The sequence below is a fragment of the Crinia signifera genome, chromosome 11 (genome assembly GCF_055691185.1).
Source record: "Crinia signifera chromosome 11, ASM5569118v1, whole genome shotgun sequence".
NCBI classification, from domain to species: Eukaryota; Metazoa; Chordata; class Amphibia; order Anura; family Myobatrachidae; genus Crinia; species Crinia signifera.
The window spans coordinates 77,204,765-77,230,259 of NC_139227.1; the positions used below are offsets into that span (position 1 = coordinate 77,204,765).

At 45.3% G+C, this 25,495-nt stretch overlaps 1 protein-coding gene across 1 annotated transcript in view; it reads right to left on the bottom strand.

Moving 5' to 3' along the window:
- Positions 1–372: 372 nt before the first annotated feature.
- Positions 373–25,495, bottom strand: part of NAALADL1 (N-acetylated alpha-linked acidic dipeptidase like 1) — a 46,100-nt gene continuing 20,977 nt past the window's right edge. The window contains exons 7-19 of the mRNA XM_083165152.1: positions 22,026–22,127; positions 19,108–19,193; positions 18,112–18,231; positions 15,611–15,696; positions 13,300–13,363; positions 11,637–11,704; positions 8,551–8,645; positions 7,184–7,274; positions 5,233–5,314; positions 4,731–4,904; positions 4,399–4,486; positions 2,299–2,391; positions 373–1,310 (exon numbers count right to left, since the gene is read on the bottom strand). Coding sequence (XP_083021278.1) covers positions 1,127–1,310; positions 2,299–2,391; positions 4,399–4,486; positions 4,731–4,904; positions 5,233–5,314; positions 7,184–7,274; positions 8,551–8,645; positions 11,637–11,704; positions 13,300–13,363; positions 15,611–15,696; positions 18,112–18,231; positions 19,108–19,193; positions 22,026–22,127 — 1,333 coding nt within the window. The 3' untranslated portion in view covers positions 373–1,126. The remainder of the gene's footprint in view (positions 1,311–2,298; positions 2,392–4,398; positions 4,487–4,730; positions 4,905–5,232; positions 5,315–7,183; positions 7,275–8,550; positions 8,646–11,636; positions 11,705–13,299; positions 13,364–15,610; positions 15,697–18,111; positions 18,232–19,107; positions 19,194–22,025; positions 22,128–25,495) is intronic.

A 25,495-nucleotide genomic window follows, 5' to 3' on the forward strand; every position in this document is an offset into this window, starting at 1 on the left:
CACTTCCTGTCTTGGCTGTCACCTGATAGATGGGGAAGGAGATATTGCAGCCTCCCAGCATGGTCCGGATCATTCTGGCTTTTACTACGTCCCCAGACCATACAGGGAGGCTGTATTTTCTCCCTTCCCGTCTCTGGTCACAGGTGTCACGGCATCCCCACCAGACCCTGGACAGACAATACCTGGACAGGACATTACTAGCTTCCGGAGTTTGATGACAGGGGTCTGTCTGTTCTGGTTTTTACCCGTTCCCAAGGAAATGGAATACTAGTCCTTCACCAGGAATGAAGTGACAACATTTTCCTTGCTTTTTGTACAACTAGCTTGGAAGGAAATGAAAACACAGAAGCAAGAATTGAGTAAAAACAAAAGTCTAGAAAATGATGGGATGTTATTGCTGATGTAGACAAAGCCATTGTGAGCCTGAGCCTGGGTCCAGCTCTTCTGCGAAATCACTCTACTCACCCAACATGTTATATACTTCAATGTTCTTACAGAGTTTTGTGTGATACTAATAATCATTAGATGTGCTTGCTGCCCCCAGGGAGCATTTTTTTCTGTGAAATTGGACAGTGTAGACATGGAATTGGACCCTTGATGGTCTCCCACATGAGATTATATTGGCCCACAGACCTATACATGGGGCAACTTGGTGAGAACTAAAATAGAGGAATGGACAGAAGCCCGATTCTGGTTCACTCGCAAAAGCAAATTCTCTATCTAATGGATCAAATCATGTGCACTGCAGGAGGGCAGATGTAATGTACACAGAGAGTTAGATTTGGGTTCTTTTGAGTTATTTTTTTTCTGTGCAGGGTAAATACTGGTTGCTTTATTTTTACACTGCAATATAGCTATCAGTTTGAAGTACAAATCCCATCCTATTCTAATTCTCTCTGCACATGTTACATCTGCCCCACCTGCAGTGCACATGGTTTTGTCCATTAGATATATCATTTGCTTTTGCGAGTGAACGAGAATCAGGCCCAGATTTTGGAAAGTACATTTTCAAGATATAAAATATCTGACCAAATCATTTGGGGCTCTCTATCAAATCTGACCTGATACCAGCTTTAGAAGTGCGCACCGACGGTATAATAAAAATATATATACTTTAAGGCATGTATTAAATAGAGGCTGCAGTCTGCAGAGTTGATGCTGCGTTATCCACAGCGGTGGCAGCAACTGTGATGTGATGGTGGACCTGATGCCAATCTTCTGTCAGCTGAGTGGAAATTGCCTTTGCGTAAGCATCTGCAAGGCCTGGGAATGTGACCACTCCGGAACTTCGAGATGCCCATATCACGTGACTGCAGGAAAGAATGATTCACATGTTAACTGCATGTATAACGCTTTGGTTGTAGTCTTATGCAGGGTACACACCAGAACGACAAGGGCCCAATCCCATCAATCTAGATCCAATCCCGACCGATTGGATGTAGATTGTAGGTAGATTTGGGCCCTTTTTTGCCTGTTCTGGTCCGATCCTCTTGCACCACATATCAGGCCACGCAACTGTGCGCTGGTAGGGATGGCGGCTATTTGCACCAGCAGACTGATATAGGCGGTGCAGCTGCATGGATGTGGTCATCTCTGAAATTTATTAAGATGTGATGTTGTTATGGGCAACCAATCAGAATCGACTTCTTATTTATTTAGCACCCTCTAGAAGATAGTAGACAGAATCTGATTGGTTGCCCATAGCAACATCACATGTGAAGTAGAATACACATCTTAGTAAATTTCTCCCAATCTGTCCAAGTTGTTTGTGTCTGGTAAGCAGCCCACATGAGGCATATTACATAGATTTCGATAGGTCTGAAGATTTAGGCTTCTCTGAATACATCTAATGCCCGGTACACACCAGGCCGACCCCGCTTACGATGTCGTCCGACCCTCTCACAATCACGCGGAGCGCACGACTCGCTGACGATGTGCACTGTGAGCGGGTTCCGATCCGATGTTCAATTATTCCCTGTAAAGCGCTGCGTAATAAGTGTACGCTATATAAGAAACTGTTAATAAATAAATATATGTGTTCTCATGGCTGCTTCCAATTAAGGTTCTATAAAGTCTAGTCATTGTTGTGCAAATTCATGACGTCCGTGGACATATATTTTTTTTTTTATTAAAAGCTGGAAAAATGGCCAACATCAATAAGCCTAGTTGCCTGTGGATCACACGCTAGCCCTTCTATAAATGTTACCCCCTGTCTGAGATTTTAATGGATTTAACTGCAATTAAACAGAACCTGAAAATGGGATTGATCTATTTTATATCGGATGAACAACGTTGTACCTGTAATAAAGTTTATCCGGGAATGCATAATGGTTGATGAAGGCTCGCTCCAGAAGCATTAACTGGTCATTGATCATCCGAATTCTAAGAGGCCTGGAGAAAAAGGTATTTAATTAATAACAAGGTCTTACAGTAAAAGCCATATAATAAAATCTGTTGGACAACCAACCAACCACAGATTATGTTAAATGTACACATCTTATATGTGTGGCCTTTCTGACAACCGTAGTGTAGTCACTAAGCTATACACCCGACATTTGTGTACTAGTGTTTTTAGAGAGGATTCTAGTGTTTATTAGCATAAAACAGAGTAATCACAGAAATGGAACAAGTAGAGTTCCAAAAACATTGCTACATATCCTATACCTCTTTCACAATGCTGCCAAAACCCGGTATTTTGCCGATTTGAAAACGGTAATAACTGCGATGTGAAAGCTCCCTAGTAAATTTACCGGTTCCAGAAAACCGGTATTTTAAAACGTTAAAAAAGAAGGATCCTACATGGTTCACACCCATTTTTTGGTGTAGTGTGAACGGGTCTGAACCGGTATTTAGTACCCAGGCAGTCCCGCTCCGTGCATATCTAATGAGCGGGGACCCAAGCGCAGTGCTTATTTAATGAGCTGGCCCCCGCCCCCTGCATATGTAATGAGCAGGTGCCGTAATGGGAGGGGTGTTCGGGGTACACCAGTAAAATTGCAGTGTGCAGACCTGTACACAGGGCTATTTTTCAGCCGGAAACGCCGTTCCTGAAGCTCAAATTAAAAATGACGTCATCAGGAACGGCATTCCGGAACCTGCTCCAGGCCGCCCAGCACCCGCATCGCCTGCCCGCTCCCCGCATTCCTCTCCCCGCTCCCCTGCCCGCTGAGTCCAGGAGAGAGACGTGCAGCAGTAACATTCACGTCTCACGCTGGACCGCTAGCCAATCAACTGGTGGCTGCTGGACCGCGAGCGCCTATTGGCTAGCGGTCCAGCTGGAGATAGGAATTTTAGCAGCACGTCTCTCTCCTGTAGTCCGGGCCGGGGAGCCGGCCAGCTCCAGGCGCCAGGACATCAAATGGCGCCAGAGCCGTGAAGCCCGCTCCCCCCGATCTCTCCCCCGCCTATTCGCCGCCAGCCAGGGAGAAGTGGCAGCCGGGCAGAGAGCCCGGCTGTCCTCAGAGCAGGTCTGTGACCCCCCTCCACCCTGCAAACGCCACCCCCCCATCTGATCTCAGAGCGGGGTCGCAGACCCCTTGATCCGCTCCACCCCCCTTGTAGGCGCTGCTCTGCTCTCTCGGCGCTGCTGCAGATGTGACAGGCAGTGCAGCGCCTATCAGGCGGCAGAGACAGGGAGAGTGGCTCTGGTGCCCTAGGCTCAGGGCACACCGGCAAGGAGATATAGGAGAGGACTTCTGCCCTAACCTGTGGTGAGGACATCTTCCCCTGCCAGAGGCTGGTGAGAGGGCATCTACCCCTACGAGCTAGACAGCACAGTATAAAGGTATGTGCTATGTGCTGGAGAAAGGTGTCATATGTTTGCTGGGGGGTCATGTACATATGGGGAGAGGCATTGAGCATGTAGGTAAGTGGCACTTATGTGTCAAATGTGTAATGGGCATCTCTGTGTGAGCCATATGTTTAATGGGCATCTCTGTGTGTGGCATATGTTTAATGGGCATCTCTGTATGTGGCATATGTATAATGGCCATCACGGTGTGTGGCATATGTATAATGGCCATCACGGTGTGTGGCATATAATGGCCATCACGGTGTGTGGCATATGTATAATGGACATCACGGTGTGTGGCATATGTATAATGGGAATCTCTGTGTGTGGCATATGTATAATAAGCGTGACGGAGTGAGGAATTATGTTTTTTTTCTTTTTTTTTAATGTAATGCCCTGCCCCTTTTGTAGCTCCTCCCACATCACCGCCCACTTTCTGCCCCCGCCCACAGTTCCTGAACCTATTTTCCTACAAAAATAGCACTGCCAGTACACAATATTCTTATCTTTATGTCCAGCTGTAATGTGGCCCTGAGCTCATCAGCATTTGTTTCCAATGCCGGATATGAGGGAAAGAAAGCACAATGTACTCTTCTGATCTAACTTACGTCTCATCTGTCTTCTTAAGCCCATTAATTGTTTCAGTAAGTGCCTCAGAATACTGCTTGTATCTGGCCACAGCTTGCCTCAATGGCTCTGAAATACAGAACATTTGCATAAAGCATCAGATTTGTTATTGATAAACTAATCCTAGAATTCTCCCCAATACATCAGAAATGGCATGTATTCATCTGGGCATGTTCAATGTTACATACAAGATCATAAACTCTGGAATAGACTGACATGTACACGGGCCCTGTAGTTATCTGATCTAGAACACAGCCACATTTGACATGGTATGCAGGGTGAGTAAGTGGTAAGCAATGTGCAGTCATATTACCCAAAGAAATTCCTCTGTCTTGAAGTGCAGGAGAAAAGATTGTTGCAGCAGTATTGTAATAGTCCTCCAGTGTCTCTGTGTAATCTCTTGCTCCTAATGGGAGGATGAGACTGTCCGCCAGTCGCACCAGGATATTCCCAGCAGTACGGGCTACAGCCTGGTGGCTGGTAAATCCTGAAAGGAAATTAAAAAAGGCCAAAACTTAATTTGACATAAATAGAAATGTACAATTGTGATCAGTTATGTAGTATACGTATGACTGATTATACGGGGTACTTGGAACTATATAAAGGTTTCTTTACCTTAATTTGCTAAATCAAATAGCTAAGACATACTAAATGATGGAATTCTTATCCTGAATATTTTGTAATGCATGTGCTGTGCTGATAGCAGGCTCAGCATGAGTGTCTCACTGACAGCGTTAGAGCTCATGCTGAACCTGCTGTCAGCATCTTATCAATATTTATAGTGATGTCACACAAAGCGAAATGCTTATAGTTACCTGGATCAATATGTTTAGCCGTATAATCAAATGTGTCAAATGCAGTGTGATAAGCAGGATAGATTCTTGCTTTTGTTTTACTCTGTTGGATGAAGAGATACATACATACATTGGTATATAATCTGTGTCATACATAACATTAGAATGTAGATTTTTCCAACTAAACAGAAGCGGGCATCATTTGCTTCAATTTCCAGTGGAACACTGCACTTAGGGCCAGATGCACTAAGCTTCAAAAGTGATAAAATGCAGAGTGATAAACAACCAACCAATCAGCTCCTGTCTGACATTTTTCAAACACAGTCTGATTGGTTGGCAGTTTATCACTCTTTATTTTATCACTTTTGAAGCTTAGTGCATCTGGCCCATAGGGCCCAATTCAGACTTGTTCACATGGCCTTGCCCTGTGCTGTGTCTGTGTGTGAATCACACAAACAGAGCGACCAGGCCGCATTCTCCTCCTGCTTCCAGCCTGCAGCCAGACAGTAAATTGCTGTCAGCATGCTGATTGGTGGTGGCTGGAGCTATCCACCAGAGTCCAGCAGGGCCGCCGACAGGGGGGGTGCTGTGGGTACAGCTGTCCCAGGCCCCAGCCTCCGGAGGGGCCCGGGCAGCTGCCCACATTGGTACGGCACCACCCCCCGCACCCGCACAATGCATCCCCCACCCGGCACCCCCCAGCCAGGCACACACAATACACAGTGCAGCCTGCAGAGCACGGAGCCCAGGAGTCTGGCGCTCTGCAGGCTGCACTGTGCAGTGAGTGCTTCCCAACTGCAGCCAAACAGTGAATGTTTGTCAGCAATCTGATTGGTGGATGGTTGGAGCTATCCACCAATCAGAGTGCTGAAAGCCATTAACTGTATGGAAGCAAGGTTTACTTGCAAAACAAATCCTCTCTCTCATGGACAAAACAATGTTCACTGCAGGATGTAACAGAGAGTTAGATTTGTGTGTTATTTTGTAAATAGTGGCTGCTTTATTTTTACACTGCAATATAGAAATCAGTTTGAAGTACAAACCCCACCCAAATCTAACTCTCCCTGCGCATGTTACATCTGCCCCATCTGCAGTGCACATGATTTTGTCCATTAGATAAAAAATTGGCTTTTGCAAGTGAACCAGAATCAGGCCCCAAGTGTAGAGATGGCATGGGACCACAGCAGAGGCATGTTCAATTTTTTCCCATAAATGGGTATGGAGGGGCCCCAAATGCATTGCTTTGCCCAGGGCCTACAATGCTGTTAAGACAGCCCTGGAGACAATGGGAGAAATTTACTAAGACGTGTATTCTACTTCACATGTGATGTTGCTATGGGCAACCAATCAGATCCTGCCTACTATCTTCTAGAGGGTGCTAAATAAATAAGAAGTAGATTCTGATTGGTTGCCCATAACAACTACTACTGTGAAGTAGAATACACATCTTAGTAAATTTCCCCCCAATGACTGCATCTATGTATGCAGTCTGTCTGGAATGCAGCATTGGACACACAGCAGTTGCACAGTAGATGTACCGTGGTATTAGCATCATTCTCTGTTCTGCTCAATATAGATTTTCATCCCTCCATGCGTCCGGCCCTCTCTCACTCAATGCTATTGAGTTTTCTTAATGAGATGTTTTAATACAGCCACACACATTATATATATATATATATATATATATATATATATATATATATATAACCACAGATTCTAAATGTTGTTTATTAGTAGAACACTTTATTTACAAAATTTTGGGCCTGATTCAGACGTGTTTGGTAGGCTGCATATACCCAGCTGAATGGCCGCCACCCGCATCTCCTTGCTAGCATATCACTATGTCACATCCCCCTGCATGCGGCTGAAGGGGAGAGAAATCATTTGACATTCAGATCCGTACGAGCGGGTCTGAATTGGACCCATTGTTTTAACTATGTGTCTCCTACTATTTATTTTAAAAGTCCTTTACAGTGTCATAGGTGTATGCGAGGTCCATGCAAGTAATCCCCAGATAGTGCAGGAAAGGGGCATAGTCACTGCCTGCCCCAAGTGTTCCCAGCCTGCGGGGAAACAGAGAAACAAGGGGTCAATGTAAATGCTTCGTTACTCTCTCACCACAGCGCATGACATCATAAAGCAGCAGCACCCTATGGAGTGATAGGAAATCACTTTTATGGAAGTTTATATATTCATATATAAAACATGAAAGTAAAAAAAAAACATTGGGCCTGATTCAGTAAGCGATGGTGGCGAGAAAGCGTTGGGTGGGTGCGATCCAGACAAACACAGTCATGTCTGGCCCGGTTTCAGGGCGTTTAGCGGCAACTGCCTGTGAAGTCATGCAGCCGACGTGAACCGTCCCAATAACTGGTACTTTGAAGCTGATACCTTAAATGATGGCCCTGCGTCTGCCTTCACAGCTAGGCGGTGCAGGCAAGGTGCTACCATAGAAATGCATCGTGTTTCTGCGATGCGCTTGCAATCTGCAATACAGTTGCAACTATTTTGCAATAGCATCACGAGAAGAGACTCTGCATACTGGGGGCCTTGTCCTGTGCTGGGTGGTCACCAGCATGCAAGAGACACCAACCACAGTTTTTTTTTTTTTGGACAATAAACGCATAACCACCTTCACCATTGCCCACCGCCACATGGTGGGGTTATTCTGGTTGATTCACAAGGCTGCAAATTTGCAGCCTTGTGAGTTCACCAAACTCCGCCTTGCGAATGGTGGCCGGGCCGACACTCATTTGCAGCATGTGTTCACACATAAACATCCATTCACAGCCTGTGGGGGAACACCCACATCATTCCATGGTCACCGACCACCGTATGATGTGGAAAGCACACGCACATCTAAGGTTGCTCAGAGCAATCTTAGATGTGCATGAACATTCTGAAGAAAGTGGACAGGCAGCTGACATCCGGTGATGTCAGCTGCCTGCCCATGTCACCGGGCGATTACCATGGGAAAGCCCAGCATTTTCATGGGAACGCCTATGGAACCTAATGGTACACACAGTGAGATTCCCTTGCTATTCGACTTCGAATGCTATGCAATCTTTGCTATCTAACTACTTTTTACATACAATTCATACAATCAGCATTAGATTTGCACTACTGTATATAGTCATTGCTGTCCTGTCTATCTGGGTTTCGATTTGTGCTGTCACAGGAGAGGGCCTCGGGATCGCAAGGTAAAAAAACCTGTGCGATCTGCATACGATCTGCATGCAATTTTGACTATATAGTCAAAATCCAATGTCAAATCTCACCGTGTGTACACAGCATATGACAGAGGTGGAACTATTATAATGAAATGAACAGGTGGTTTACCTGGGTATTATTCCTCCATACAGTGGGCTGGATCTATTAAAGTGCTTGACCCAGTTGTCGTATACACTCAGAGACGAACTTACAGGTGTTTGCACCTATAAAATAAGATATTGGGGGCACAAGATCATTGCTTTGACAATTAATGGATGAAGGCCCTCATTCAGTGCTGGTGCGCAAGGCCTTAAACGGTGGTCATGTTGCAAAGATTAACATAAATAAAATACAGAAGCTAGTGTATTATAAAAATAAATTGGGAATAAAGTATATTTACTTTAAATTAAAGAAAGAGGTGTTATGTTAGGCCCCGGTTAATTGTTACAGATTGCAATCTACTAGTAAAATACACAATTGTATGTGCAATAGCATAATTATACTCTATACGGTAAGTAATAATGTAAACGTGTAGGTTATCAGATTATCATTGTAAGTGACATTAAAGAGGGGCAATTGTAGAGGGGGGTGTCTGTATTTCTAAATACACACGGGTTTAATGCACAGATATCCAACATAGTTTAAGGCTGGCATGTCCAAACTATGGCCCTCCAGCATTGGTGAAACTACAAGTCCCATCATGCCTTGCCACAGTTTTGCTATTAGGGAATACTAAAACTATGGCAAGGCATGCTGGGATGTGTAGCTTCACAACAGCTGGAGGACCACACTTTGGACATGCCTGGTTTAAGGGATCTAACATACTGTAGATACACACACACACACATATATTATGCTGGCCAGACAAGCTCCGATAACAGCAAATTACCCAGTATCTTTGTATGTAATGCCCATATGGCAGATGACCACAGTACTGACAAACGCTTATTTGATGCAGACATTTAGCCAGATTCATCCAGTCTGGCTAAACTCAGGCTCACTGGTAAGATTGGCCTCAGTTTGCTAGATGTTCTAATGAGCTTCAAAAAGTGATAAAGTACCAGCCAACCAGCTCCTAAATGTCCTTTACAAACACAGACTGTTAGGAGCTGGTTGTCTGGTACATTATCACTCTCCACTTTATACATTATTGAACCTTAGTACATCTGGCCCAGAATGTGATTCTTTGGTACTTATGTAATATCTGGGCTCCCGTTTTTCTTATGAGACCGCGTCACCTCGCGGGGCTCGCTGCGCTTGCCACGCTTCGGGCATGGTGGCTCGCTGCGCTCGCCACACTATATAAAATCAACTCCATGTGTAGTTGGATAGTAGGGGTATGAAAAAATGGGGTGCATTTAACATGGGAGCCCAGATAATACATAAGTACCGATTCTCTTGTTGGCTAGTTGTGGCACCAGATACAGTATTGCAATTGAGGTTAGCCCAGTGGTTCCCAAACTATGTGCCATGGCACCCTGGGGTGCCTTAAGACACTTGCATGGGTGCCCTGGGTTGGTGGTCCAGGACCAATTCAAATTATTTGACCAATGAAATAGGTAAAACCAGCGCTTGTGGCTTCCAATCATAACATATGTGGGCAATCAGAAGTGAATCCTGTCCCTCACCACGTAACTGACCCTAAGAAAAACATATAAACACAATTTACTATATTTATATATTTTTTCTAAATTTCTCAATAAGAAACCTTTGGCCTAGGGGTGCCGGAAAGACAATTCTGAAACTTTATGGTGCCTTGCTTCAAAAAAGTTTGGGAACCCCTGGGTTAGCCTGTTACAGCCTGGAGCCTACTCACCATCCTGCTCCTTGCAAGGTACAATACTGTGCTGTAATTAATTTACTCTTGTGGAACTGAGCCTTGCTGTTTATACTTGGTGGTGCCTTTGACCCTTCTTTACAGGGGATACCTAAACTATTTCTGTCATCTGTGCATTAAACCTGGACTGGACTGTGATGGGTGCCGGACGGGTTCCCGACAGTCATTTACCCGACGTCGGGATCCCGACTGTCAAAACGCCGACAGCCGGGTGCCCGACGGCCACCCGCTATTTTCCCTCATGGGGGTCCACGACCCCCATAGAGGGAGAAAAGAATAGGTGGCTCGCATATGCCCGCAGCGTGGCGAGCGCAGCGAGCCCGCAAGGGGCTTTTTTGCGTTCGCCATGCTCATACCACACCCACTGTGATTACTTCCTTTCCTTGCTTCTTTAACCCTTTTTCTGCTGGATCTCTGGACTTGGGGGGTGGCGTTAACATGCTCGCTAGACTCCAAATATATGCAGCCTAGTGAGCAGGTCTGAATTAGGGCCCTTGGTCTGCATTCTGACTTCAGCCTTTCCCTTATCCTTCCAAACATGTTTCTTGTGTACTTGATCCTCGACTGTTTTTGGCTGAGTCAGACCTGAGTCAGCTGAGCATTTTATTCAGTTATTATTTGGTTGCTTGCTACCATTGCCATAAAAATGAGAATGTCTATCATGTGGTTATTTCTATTTTATTTAGATTAACTCATTGCTAACTGTTCTTCAACTAGGGGCCTAATTCATGTTTGTACAGAAAAGCTTACGCAATTGCGGTTTTGCCTCACAACAAAGGCCTGGTCTCACAACAAGGAGCTGGGCATCCATGGGAATGCGATTCTGTATAATGGGGAGGGTAATAGGAGGGAGAGATAGTGATGCAGGGGATCATCAATGACCAACGGTCCAGCACCAGTGCACCACGCCTGCCCCCAGCAGCGGAATTTGTGGGTTGTGGGCCTGGTGCAAAAATATTATTAAGGCCCCCCCGCCTCCACCCCAACCCAAGTTCACAATATGCAACATTGCAGTGGGTGACAGGGAGGCAGAGTATAACGGAAAAACAGTAGGTGACAGGGGCAGCATTGGGCCCCTGAGGACTAGCCCCGGTTCATTGCACCTGCTGCACCAATGGTAGTTCCGCCTCTGCCTGCCCCTGCCGCCCGTGAATGAGTTTGTGTGGGCATCAATGCTGTGTAATGTCACCACTCAAGCCCAGTGCTGCCTGATCTATCCTGGCTAGCTGTAGTGTTACAGGGTGTGTCGTATGGAGGGTCCGGGCACGGATTCAGCACTGAAACAGCTTAAACAATATCTATGCATCATTTGTCAAGTAGACGGGTGTTTTTTTTTCTCGTTTCGACCATGTTACCAGCCAAATATCGAGTATTATACCTGTTTTGCTGCAGTGAAGATAACATTCTGAACGGGAGGTGTCCCTTGTGCCCTCAGTGATGCATTTGCTGGTGGATGAAAGAAATATGTATTCAGAAGATTGACCAATGACACGCTCACATAAAGTTGAAGTTACATTTTTGTTTAGAGTAGATTGGAGATTAATTACAGTGTTACACCCTGAAACTATAATAAAAGACATGTTGCCTTTGTATGTACTACAGACTGCCTATATATGTGTATGTGCTACAGTTTGCATATGTACATGTGTGTTATAGTCTGTATATGTACATGTGTGCTATAGTCATTCTGCAGGAGACTCCCTGAAATAACAACAATCTCCCTCTCTCCCTCATTAGTCTAGCAATCTCCCTCATTTCACCTAGCCCACATTACACTGTTACATTTTTTTGGGGGGAAAAAGGAATGAGAGACAGATACATTTACATTGAATTATCACCACCATTTCCCAACACCTTACAGAGTATAGTAGCTCTTACTAACTGCTTTGGGGCTCATCTACATTTGGATATAAGTCATTTTAAAAGATTCCTCTCAGATGTAGTAGTACACACCCACGCTTCTAAGTGCCACGTTCACAATATCTGTTCACAATCTCTCCATATATGGAACTAGACACGCCCCTTAAGTGGAGCATGACACGTCTCCTCAATGGGGAGCTGTGCAAAATTTTACTACCAACTATAATCTTCCTGAAACTAATTTTCAAAAGTAGGCAAGTATGGCTATAGTGTATATATATATGTACGTGTGTTATTATCTGTCTATATGTGTGTACGTACTACAGACTATGCCTAGACTGTAGCAAATATACACGTACCAGTATATTTTTGAATTGTGGGAGGAAACCGGAGTACCCAGAGGAAACCCATGCAAACATGGAGAGAATATACAAACTCAACACAATGGGACTTGAACCCATGACCTCAGTGCTGTAAGGCAGTAATGCTAACCATTACACTATTTTATAGGGAAACACCGATATTTTAAATGCTGCCTCCACTAATTAAAATAGGGATAATAAAATTCAGGTGCATTGCGTTTATGTTTGAAAGTATTTTACATAGCAAGTGCAATCGTGACACATTTAGGTTACGGGACTGAACTAAAGGTCGAGTATTCTTTATCTGAATTGCTTGGGACCAGGAGCATTTTGGATGAGGGATTATTCCGGATATTGGAATATTTTTTTTGTTTTTCATACTCACCTGGTCCCACAGTGTTCATCCTCAGAGGCACCCCGGTCCCAACGATGCATTGTGGGGGTGATGTCAAAAACAAAATGTTTTTGAAATATATGAATAATGGATACTCAACCTGTATATGTTTGTTATGGGCTTTCTTATCCATTGACATATGATGGCTCTGAACCCTTACAAACAGTAATATGCAGGAATTTAGCATTTGTAGAATGTTTAAATTACTTTGCAATAACCTTGAACCTATACAGTAAAACAGCAGCTGATCAGAACTTCTGGAACATATCTGAACACCGTACACTAAATATAAAAAAAGGCAATAAAGGAAGTAAATTCCCAACATTTATTTAAATAAAATAAACCACAGATTAGAAAATATTTCAGGAAAACCCTTCTGAATACAAAAGTAACTAATGTAAAATAATGATTTAGCATGGCCTTACCGAATACTGATATGTCCACATTAATATATGTGGCTGTTCTGTCTCTCAGTTTGCTGTAGTACTCCTAAAGGAAAGAAAGGGGAAATGTAGTTGCTATTATTATTGTCATAATATCAATGCAGAAATACAATTCATAACCATGTAGTCCAAAGAAAAAAGTATTTGGCCTTTTAGTATTTGCAAGATGCTTAGCAAAATTCACCAACCGATTTTCTCCTAGTGTTGAGTACTTAAAGCTAACAGTGCTACTGCCTTACTGGTGATTGTGTATAAGTTTTAGATAAATGGCATCAGGCCAGTGGAATAACCACACCAATAATTCACACCCCAAATGCTGGGTCGCAATTGGGATTTCAACACGGGTCCATCTTGGGGGCAACCTACCACTGCAACCCAGCAATAAGCGGGTCGCTAACGTCAGATGGGGTGGGGGAGAAGACAGCGTTTGTTTGGAGCTGCTACTGTCTCCAAGCGCTGCCTCCTCACTAGTGTGAACAGGAACCGAGTCACTCGACCCGGGTTACCAGTTCACGTCGCACATCAACCAGTGACCAGGGTTGAAATGCCGGGTTGTTTGACCTGGGAATTTGGTCAGTGGTGCTTTCAAACTACGGATCAACCCAGGTTGACACGGAAATAACCCAGGTTGCTTTTGGCAGTCTGAAAGGGGTATAAACTATTACCAAGCATCACCCATGACCAGTGGCGGCTGCAGCACAGTTGACAATTCACCTATTCCCCTATTTTCATTTTGAATGGTTTAGGAGCCCCTCCTCTGGAACTTCCATTGTCCATGATCCTGGTCTATGCCAACCCATGAAAGTAGTGTGTAAGATGTTTCTCTGACAGGTAAGTTAGGTTAATGAGGTGGCCAATGGCCTCGGGCGCAGTAAAAATGTCTCCAGTGTCTCCATTCCAGTGGCCGTTTTGAGCACCATAGAACTTTGATAATAATAACTACACTATAACTACACTATAACTATACTAATCTGAGATTAACGGTAGAAGTTCTGTGTATGCAGTCACATGGCTTTGCAAAGATGCCAGTGGGTGTCTCAATACAAATCCCGGTGGCTGTGACATTTGCATATTTGTATCCACTGCTTACAAATTCTCAGTAGCAGCAGCATTAGCGTAGAACCCTGAATCAGGCTCCATATTCATCCGCTGCTCTGATAGTGGACATGGGAACGTATAGATGGCCGATAATCAGGGCCGTCTTAACATTAGGAAGGGCCCCTGGGCAACCTAGTTCAATGGTCTGGCTCCGTGCGGCAGCCAGTCAGCTTCCGGCGGCCGGGGATCCGATCATCTTCGCTGGGGGATCCGGCCAGCGGGATCAGGGCAGCGGCGGTAGCTAGGAGCCTGCCCTGAAGTGGCAAAGCGCTATTAACTGGCGGGGCGGGAAGCGCTGTTGCATTTGAAAAGACTGGCCAGACGCTGATTGGCTGAATTCAGCCAATCAGCGTTCGGCCAGTCTTTTCAAATGCAGCAGCGCTTCCCGCCCCACCGGCAAATAGCGCTAATGGGAAAGATGGTGGCCGGGTGGCGGGGATCCGACCATCCTCGCTGGGGAAGGGGATCAGGGCGGCGGTGGCGGTAGCTAGGAGCCTGAAGCGGCGAAGCACTATTTGTCGGCGGGGGCGGGAAGCGCTGTTGAATTTGAAAAGACTGGCCGGATGCTGATTGGCTGAATTCAGCCAATCAGCATTCAGCCAGTCATTTTAAATGCAGCAGCGCTTCTCGCCCCCCCTGCCGGCAAATAGCGCTTCGCCGCTTCGGGCTCCTAGCTACCGCCACCAATGCCCTGATCCCCCTGCCGGATCACCCAGTGAGGGTGATCAGAACCCCGGCACACGGACCCCCGAAATTAAATTCACTGCTAGCTAGGAGGTAAAGCGCTATTTGCCGGCGGGGTGGGAAGCGCTGTTGCCTTTTCAAAGACTGGCCGGATGCTGATTTTCTGAATTCAGCCAATCAGCGTCCGGCCAGTCTATTCAAATGCAACAGTGCTTCCCGCCCCGCCGGCAAATAGAGCTTCGCCGAATCAGGCTTCTAGCTACCGCCACCGCCCTGATCCCCCTGCCCGGATCCCCCAGCGAGGGTGAGCGGATTCCCGGACCCCGGCCACCATCTTTCCCATTGGGCTGGGCCGGGGGCCCCTAGGTCCTAGGGCCCCCGGGCAACTGCCCATCGTGCCCAATGGGAAAGACGTCACTGCCGATAATATAGTGCCAGCATATCACACAGCACAGTACCAGAGAAGTATTAACTTTGGCAATACTGCAAAGCAAGACTTAATTATTCTTACCTCTGAAAATTCAGTAGATCCAATTAAACCAAATTCCTCTGCTCCCCAGCTTCCAAAAATAATTGTTCTACGTGGACGCCATTTACCTGTTTATAACGTATTACATTAAAATGATTTCTGATTGATAACATTTAATAACTTTATGGTTTTTGGGTAAATTTGTCTCGCTTTGCGTCCAGATACTGATTAGGTGAGACAATGCAGAGGCCAGGAAATACTGTATTATTATTGTTTAGATATATATAGGCATCACATGTGTTCTGTAGCAACAGGAAATATAAGTAATACAGACAGTATATCAATTTGCATAGATATAATATAAGTTCTAAAGGACTCAGTTGAGGATGATTGATAGTCTAACGGAGCTTGGGAGTGCATGCCAGAGGTTAGTAGGCGCCCAGCAGAAATTCCAAATATGATGATAGGAAGAGGGAATCATTAGTAGAGTGAACAGTGTGAGAGGAGTATGTGAGGACATTGGGCTTGGGACATAGCGAGGAATGGTATAAGAAGCCAGTAGAGTGACTAGCAGAGAATTGTAGGTAAAGTGACAAGATAGGAAATTAGGTGACATGGGAGAGGACAAAGTGGGAGGTCTGGGAAAGAGATGTACATTTAGGTATCAATAGTTGAAAGGCTAAAGGAACAGAGAGTCTTCCAAAGGAAGAAGAGAAAGGAGCGAAGGATAGTGCCTTAAGGGAACCTGAGGGATAGAAGACATGGAGGGGAGTTAGAGTTCTGTGTAGATACAGGTAAGGACAAGCAGAAAGTGAACCAGGAGAGAGCTGTCACACAACCCAATTGAATGGAATGATGCCAAATAGTAGAGTATAGAGAATACAGTAGTCATTTGTGGCGTCTGCTTCGATGGAACTAAGTGGCCAAAAGTCAGGTTGAAGAATGTCAAGCAGGCAGTTAGAAAAAAGAAAAGAGGTGAAGAAGTGGTACACCACCCATTTAAGTAGTTTGGAGGCAAAAGGGAGAATGGAGCTTGGACAGCAGTTATTGATTTAGGAGTGGTCATGAGAAGGTTTCTTATGAATGGGGGAGACCAGGGCAAGCTTGAAGGGAAGGTGCCAGATACGTAGTATAATGTGGGAGTATTCCACACAAGAGAGGGATTGGAGAAGTTTGTAGGGAATGAGCTCAGTGGGGCAGGTGGTACGGAGAGCATGAACTATATGCCAGAGACCAGGGTGAACTACAACAAAGATGTCAGTCCCAGTAGAAAGAAAGCTGGATATGAAGGTGAAGTCTGAAGTGATACAATACAATGGTGGAAACACTATGTTGGAGGTGAAAGGGAGTAGGGATGAAGGTAGTAAATAGGCAGAAAAGGTTTGAGGTCTGGCAGGATAGGTGGCAAGAGAGTTTCAATCCATCCATAGAAGCTTGGAGGGTGAGAGCTCTATTGTAGAAAGTGGGTCAGAGAAGAGTAACAGAGTTAGGCTAAGGGCCATAAAATGTTTATGGTAATAGCCGGAGCTGGATCATCAAGGACAGATGCAATGGCATGGTCATACCTGGGGACAGCTTAGTAAAGGCAGATTAGAGTTGAAATGGGGGAGAAAAAGGAGTTCACTTAGAATAGTTGTAGGGTAGGGGGATGGAGTGGGGGAAAGGATATTAGGTGAGAGTGGAAGAGGAGAGGTTTTGAAATACGAAACAGTAAATATAAGAGAAGGTGTGAAGTAAGGTCAGGTTCCTGTCGGAGACGGAAGCTAAAGTGGTGGTCTAAGTCAGTACTTAGGTTTCTGTAATAGCGAGGAGTTTGAGGTACTGTAGTAATAGATGAGGGGGACATGGGTGGAGTGTTGCAAAGTACATGCGCAATGAACAGGGTGCATGAGAATTGGATGGCCTGAAGATGAAAGAAGTAAAAGGAAAATTGGGGAGTCTTTGGTTTGGAGTGATCAGAGTAAAATTAGAAGAGGTTGCTAATAGGGTATGATTTGGTGAATGGGGGTTAAGAGAGGAAATGGTCAAGGGAAGAAGAGTGAGAGGTGTTGTCCTAATAAGTCATCAAAAATGTATGACAGTGGCAGCATTACACTGTAGATATGACAGTAATAGGGGAGGGGGTCCATGTGCATTCTCCACATGGGTCTTCTTTTACAGCACAGTTGCTTAGTCTCTGAGCACGTGGACTCCCAACTAGTGTACCACTTCGCTCACTGTGCTTCCAGGCCAGTGTCATATTCCCAATCAGAGTTCACGTGGAGGCAGTTAATCACGTGGACTAAATTTAGGAATGATATTAGCTTAGTCAATAGGCCGCTAAAAAATTCACAAAAATGGCAGTTAAAATGACCATCCCTGTTCATGTGCCACGGGCTGAAGCCCCAATTGAGCTTTTACTGCATATGAAGTGGCCCCTGCCCAAGCTCTGAAGACTACAGTGTGGTCCTTTTTTAAAATGAACAAATGAGAATTGCTGGGTTCCCCTCCCTCCAAGGCCGCGTCGCTGTATTATTGAATACAGTAAATAGAAGTTACATTACCTTGTTTGACCTTCCTTCCAAGAACCCTAGAGATCTCCAGCATGACTGCAGTTCCACTGCTGGGGTCTATTGCTCCATGGACCCAGCTGTCTCTGTGATTACCATACATTATATACCTGTCTGCAAATAAACTGCATTAAGTCTTTGTAACAATTGAATAGCTGGTCGTCTATGATTTAAAGTCCTGAGGTCTCATTCAAGTAAATAATCAGAGCTGATAATGGGAATGAGGTAATGGGGCCAGCGAATAATGGGGGTGGTTCACGTTGGCTCTGTAAGTGAACGGCCCCATTTGCATGCACATGGATGTGTATGCTCACACATCCATTTGCATGCAAGTGTACGGGGAAAAAAAACAGTTGATGACCATCGAATGATTGTTCCAGGTGGTTTGCTAACTAAAGGCAGTATAGGCTGACTTTTATTTTCGAGCACCTGGACAAAGGCGGGGCAGGCGGCTGACGTCCTGTGGCATCAGCCGCCCACCCCGAGCATGCTTCAGCACACCTGCATTTGCATGGGGGCACCCAGCGTTTTTCTAGGTGCACCCATCGTTTTTGTGGGAATGCCCAGGAAATGCTGGGCTTCCCCATACTCCAGCCCCCTGCCTGCCTCCTGTACACACCGCTGTGTGCAAATGCCTCGGTGAGTGTGATACTCACCAAAGGCATTTGCACTGCGGGTCTGCACAAGCGTATTTTTGCCGATATGCATAGGCAGACCCGCACCATTGGACCCCGGACTGAATTCGGCTCTTTACGCGCCAAACTGAATCACCCCCAATATGTTTATAAAAAGTACATTTCAGAGCCCAGACTACTATCTTTTCAAACATGCCAGCTAAAATACATGCCAGCTGAAATCTCCAACTCACAAGTAGATTTGTTAGAAACTTAGAATAAAAAGTTAAATCATTTTAATATAATTTGTGAAATCTGAGTTTCAAATAATAAGTTTGTAGTTCCAATTTTACTATCTACTAACACTATCACTCACCAGGCTCCACACTGCCTCTTATAATCCCCATCACATTTGCAGAAGGCTTAATTTCTTCATGGTTGTCTACATTCACCTGAACTTCGCTGGAGGAAAAGTGGTGAATTAGAAATCATTGACTATTAAATGAGTATTGTACTAAGAATAGAATTATACACTTCTGCACTTTAGTGACTTAAATGGCTATCAGGGAAATCAACTGGCCCTGAAAAACTGTGGGCGAAAAACAGGTTTTGCAGTATTTTTCACAATTTTTTATTGCCGGCTTTTGTGTGTAATTGGATAGCATCAATTACTGTGGCTGATGTCTTGGATAAATCTTAACTCTTCCTCCTGTATTAGCCCTTGGTATTTCCCAGTCCTATGAGCTTTTGACTTGTATAGTGGCTTTGGCGTATCTGCTTCAGTTGCCTTACCCGCAGGGGCAGATCGGGAACTAAAAGTGGCCCTGGAAAACTTTGTAGAATTGATTTCACATGGGCGACACCAAATTAAATGTAGGCAGAACCAACACCAAAATGGATAATGCCGGCGAAACGCGTCAGTGGTTGCTGCCCCAACTTCTTTTATTGGACCTAGCCGAACCAGCCTCAGATGATATTGCTCTGCTGCATTTGCATCCATTTGAATTTGGACATCTCCGCCACCCTGCCCAGTTCCAGCTGTGGATCAAGACTCCCTCATTTTGGATAATATTCCAGCACTTTATGCCCAGCTTCCAAGCTTTTGGGAGGTATATGGATCCCCTGGCCTACTAAGGTGGACGATAATTACAATTTACATTGACTCCATATTGACTCTTACTCACCTGAGGCATTATAAGAACAGACGGTCCCATCATTGTTTTTTCCTGTGTGAGGATTTATCCCATATTTTACTTATTTAGTTTATTGTGTGCACTATCTTATATACCAGAGATATGATCATGATTATTTTTTCACAAGTGTGATGTAATAAATTGTATTTTATTGTAAAATCAGTCCAATCTTTTACTTACAATCCAAATTATTGATTGGTTTCAGCCCCAAAAGGAATGTTGTCTTAAGTAAAAGTAGACAGTGCTGCTATCCCTACAATTTCTTCTAGGTGGAATAATGTGTAGCAGTTCAGTGGCCCCCAGACCCATAAGCTGTTGTGACAAACTACAAACCTCCACATTTCAAATATTGGGGCAGATGTATTAAGCCTTAGCAAGAGATAAATGCAAGGGTGATAAGGAGAGATAAACGTCCAGCCAATCAGCTCCTTACTGACTTTTTTCAAACACAGCCTGTAACATGGCAGTTAGCAGGTGATTGGCTGGACTTTTATCTCTCCTTATCACCCTTGCATTTATCTCTTGTTAAGGCTTAATACATCTGCCCCAATAACCCAACTCCCCCCCCCCGCAATTTTTTTCTCAAATGGGCAAAACCATGTGCACTGCAGATGAGGCAGATGTAAACTGCGCAGATATGGTTAGATTTGGGTTTGGTGAGTTCAAACTGAAATCTAAATTGCAGTGTAAAATTAAAGCAGCCAGTATTTACTCTTTACAAAAAAAAAAACCGTACCCAAATCTAACTCTCTCTGCACGTGTCACATCTGCCCCACCTGCAGTGTCCATAGATTTGTCCATTTTAGAAAGATTTTGGGTACTTATTTCCTAGAACGGCGCCCACTAAGCTATTTGCTTAGTGGGGTATTCTGCGTAGGGAAATCGCATCGCATGGGCCATTGTAGTGCCGTGCGATGCAATTTTTTTTCATGCAATATTAGCTATACAATAATATTATTGAACATCATAAAATTATGTTTTACGCACCCCCACCCCCCCACTATCCACGCCACCACGAAGCGTGGCAAGCGGCGGTGGTACGCGTCTTACGACTTTTTCATACCCCACTATCCACGACGACATGGAGTTGATTTTATATAGTGTGGAAAGCGCAGCGAGCCACCGAGCCCGAAGCGTGGCGAGCGGACGCGGAATACATGTAAAGTGCTCGCCACACTATATAACATCAACTCCATGCCGACGTGGATAGTGGGGGTATCCGCCGCCACTCGCCACGCTTCGGGGTGGGGGGGGGGGGGGTGCGTAAAACAGCATTGTATGTCATACAATCATATGATTGTATCGCTAATGTAATTGCATCGCACACCCTATAAAATCGTATGCGATTGCATGCGATTTTGCGGGAGGTGCAATGAGATGCGTTGCGTTCCCATGGGGCACACAGACCAGTGAATACATTACATTAAAAAAATCGCATTGCATCGCATCACATCGCACGCCACTAAAATGGCCCATGCGATGCGATGCAATTTCCCTACGTTTGCGTACGTAGAAAATCTGGGCGCCGTTCTAGGAAACAAGTACCAGATGTTGCATTTGCGGGATGCTGGGCCCCTCACATCCGCCCTAGAAACTTCCACATGCAGGGTGGTCATGGATGCAGAGGAAAATGTATACCTCATAACAAATCCTACATGTTTGATCTTACATGAAAACTGACATATGCAAACACTGACAGTACAGACCATACACATCTACATTGTGTCTCTAGCTATGACTTAAGAAGTTTAACTGGGTTGTCACGGGGTGTCCTCATGTAAGCAAAGTACACAGAGGACATGTCAATCTAACCATGGGCAGTGCAGAGTTGGATGCAAGTGGAAATGCCCCTGTTCCCAGCAGCATCTTTTGGACCATGTATATGCTGGTAAAAGTATTTGATGATTATTAGTAAATCAAGCATGTAAATATGGGGCAGGTGCAAGAGGCACACAAGTCACTTATGGACGAATACACACATTTATTTCCATGCACATTTATTTATGCACTATTTATGTTCAAGTCAGCAGCAGGTCCATTATCACAATCCATTATTTTTTTATAGCACTCACAAATAAACATTAAAAAATTAAATTCTCACCAGCCACCGTATGGTCCATTTGCTTCAAAACCAGGTCCCTTTCTGTACTTACAGGGCAAAGACCCCTGCCAGTCCGTTTCAACTTCTGTACCCTGCAGCTGGCTGAGACAATAGAAGTATGGTACATTAGTTATCAGCTGTGCACTTATATCAGTTTGTGTACAGCATACGTCCACCCTTGTGGAGAATTACAGGATTTTCCAATAGTAAACCCAAAAGGTTCTCTTGTGTAAATACCTATTGTGTTTTGCTGTTGGTTAGATACACTCCGTGGAGCTGAGGGTGTGTGTGTGTGTGTGTGTGTGTGTGTGTGGTGGTGGGGGGGGGGGGGTGTACAAATTACCTGGGCTTGTTTAAGGGGTCTGGTGGGGGTCCAGGTCCGTGCTCCCCTCATCCCCCCCCCCACACACACACACATACACTTACCTGTCAGCTAGTCATAACCGCTCTCCCTAACCCAGCAAATGCTGCTAAGCTGCTGCTAAGCTGCTTCCACTAAGTGCAGAAGTATCCTCTGCAGGGAGGTTAGTGATTGATAGAGCTGCTGAGAGGGGGGGGGGGGGGGGGGGGGAAGCGGGTACTAATTTTCCAGGCCCTGGCTTGCTGATGGGGCCCAGCAGGGGCCCTGGTCTGACAACCCCCCCTTCCCCCTCCGTCCCTCCCAGGCAGCAGCAGCACACACCTACAGCCTGTGCTGTGCTGACAGCAGGCTCAGCATGAGCGTCTCACTGACAATGTGAGAGAACAGCACATGCTGTAGGTGTGTGCTGCTGCTGCTGCTGCTAAGGGGCGCAATAACACTCCCCCCTTGACTTTAGAATGTTTTTTCACAACCCTAAACATTTTGAGGGTAATCGCAGGAGGTGGCCAAGCCTCTGCAGTTAGGCCACGCCCACAACATTTTACCGGGCCCGGCATACCTCTCAGCGGCCCTGGTGGTTGAACTTTTAAAAAAGCCATAGCCATATAATTTGTTATTATGCCCCAACCCTGACTTTACCTGGGCCCAGGCAATAAAGCCCTGCATACACTTGTGCTAGTAGATACACAAGATGGTGAGTGTATGCAGGGCTTTACTGCCCGGGCCCTGGTAAAGTCAGGGTTGGCACTTAATCACAGATTTATGTCATGAGCCATTGTTGTGGCTCATTTGTTTTTGGTCAGTTCTGTGGTGTTTCCAGCCTGTTTCTGGTAATGGACTCTCTGGTGGCCTCCGGTGGTGAGCCTGTGCCTTTGCTACTCAATCCTCTGTGGGATGCTCTATGCACAAGGCTGTGGTTTAATGACCTCATTATCTCAGTCTCAGCTGGATCTTTCCCAGGTGATTGATCACCTGAGCCCTTTTTAAGGCATTGTCCCCAGCAGTGCCCCGAAATTGATAGTTTCCTGTTTCCTGCAGGTCACCTGTCAGCTTACTACAGTATGTTATCCTCTGTTCCTGGATCACCAGTTATTTGTTCCAGAGGTCTTCTGTGGCCCACCTTTGTCAGTCCTGGTTCTGTAAACATCCATTTTGGGGCAGTCACCAGCCTTGCTTGCTCCTGGTTCTTGTGGTCCTAGTTCCTGTGGTCCTGGTCCGGGTTCCTATGGTCCTGGTTCCTGCCATGCTCCTTTTGGGTATGCCCAGTGTCTCATCTCATGGGTCCACATGTGTCCTTCTCGGTCCGGTTCTGGTACCGTAAGTGCTCCACCTGGAGCCTTTGGGTTACTTTTTTTACTTTGCCTGTTTCTGTGCCCTATTGCTGTGGTACATGTCTGTGGTTTGTCATTGTTCTGTCTTAGGGGTTTATTCTGCTCGGTACGTTGGGACCGTATACGGGTGGATCGGGTTTTTTTTCATCTGCGCATGCGTAGCTTTTGCAATGCGCATTTGTGGCGACCTCACACCGCTCACGGACGGGTCTCATCATGCGAAAAAAACTGTCCGCAAGAACACGGTCATTGTGGGCGGCATGTGGGTGTTTTTATGGGAGCGTCCGGAATAATGAGGAAAACTGGGCGTAAACATGGGCGTACACGGGGGTGTACACACAAAATGCATGGTGCCACAACCGCCTCGATCGGCGAACGCACTGTGCATTTTGGCCCAAAAACAGACGGACGCCAAAGATAGCTCCAAACCACCCCTAGAGATACCGTATGAGAGCGGACGCCTGGGTCTGCTAATTAACGCTGATTACTAGTCACACACATACACCTGAATGTAATAAGCAATGCTGCACGCTATTAAGTGAAAACCATTATTTCACTACCTGCAAGACACACACAGCCCTCAAACACATTGGAAGCATATCTTTCTACACTTCTCAACCTGTAAAGGTTGGTTTAATTTTAGGTAATAATCATTCTATGGCCTGGTTATATATGTCAAGGTAGTTATTTTATAACCATCTACACCCATGCAGAAAGTGTTTTTGTATACTTTAAAAAGCAGGACACTCAATTCACAGGAGTCGACATGTGTCAACTTTTTCACTGTAACACAAACATACCAGTTTTTTATTATGAAAAATACACATAAACCACGTCTAAGAGCAACAAGGATGTTTTTGGACTCAATTTCTAATTGCAATGGTGGAGCAATGTCCTAAGGCCATGGCCACTATTTTGCACACAATCTGTATATTTTTCCCCAACAACATACATTATGCACTTTCATATCTGCTATGAATTTTATGTAGCACCCTCTGTATGTAAGATGCCACCAAGCACATTATTGCAATCACATATCTCTAACAAATGATCCCAACATCTGCCTATCACACTCTAAAGTCTTATTTTGAACAATATTAGAACATGTTTGCATGTGGCGTACGCTCAGATATACGGAAGGTGTCGGTGGGAAAACGGACGAGATCCGTCCGTGCACTGTGGCGTATGCTCTGATGTACGCCAGGTATCGGTGGCTAAGAGGGAGATTCGTCCTTACACGGTGGCGTACGCTCAAGTGTACGCCACTCCCCATTGTCGGTGTCTGTGACAGTCCGTGTGCGGCTGTTCTGTGGGCGGACTTACGCTCACTGTGAGCGTACGGGAAACGTACGGTGTGACGGACTGTATGTACGTTTCACCGTACCAACCAGAATAACCCCCTTAGTGTGGTTTACTGTGCATTGTGTGGTGTTATTTTATATTGCCTTGCTTTCCTGTATTTACGACTCGGTCGTGTGTGGTCTGTGATATGGTCGCCAACTGATTTCTGTTTCCACTGTATTGGCTCAGGAGCTAGTGGCATCTCAGTGAGGGCCTGTTAGCCAGTTTCTCCATAAAACCTGGTTGTACCAAAGTTGCAACGGACGTAATTCGCCCCTTCAAACATGGCAATTATAGGAGAAGCCTAGCATACGCAGGTACAGATCATTCCTTGGGGTGAACCAACAGAGTCAGAGTACACTCGCTGTGGCTGACCTAAACAGCGGTCACGGCTGTGGGTTCACACCCGTAACAAGTTATGGCCACGGCTTTTTTTT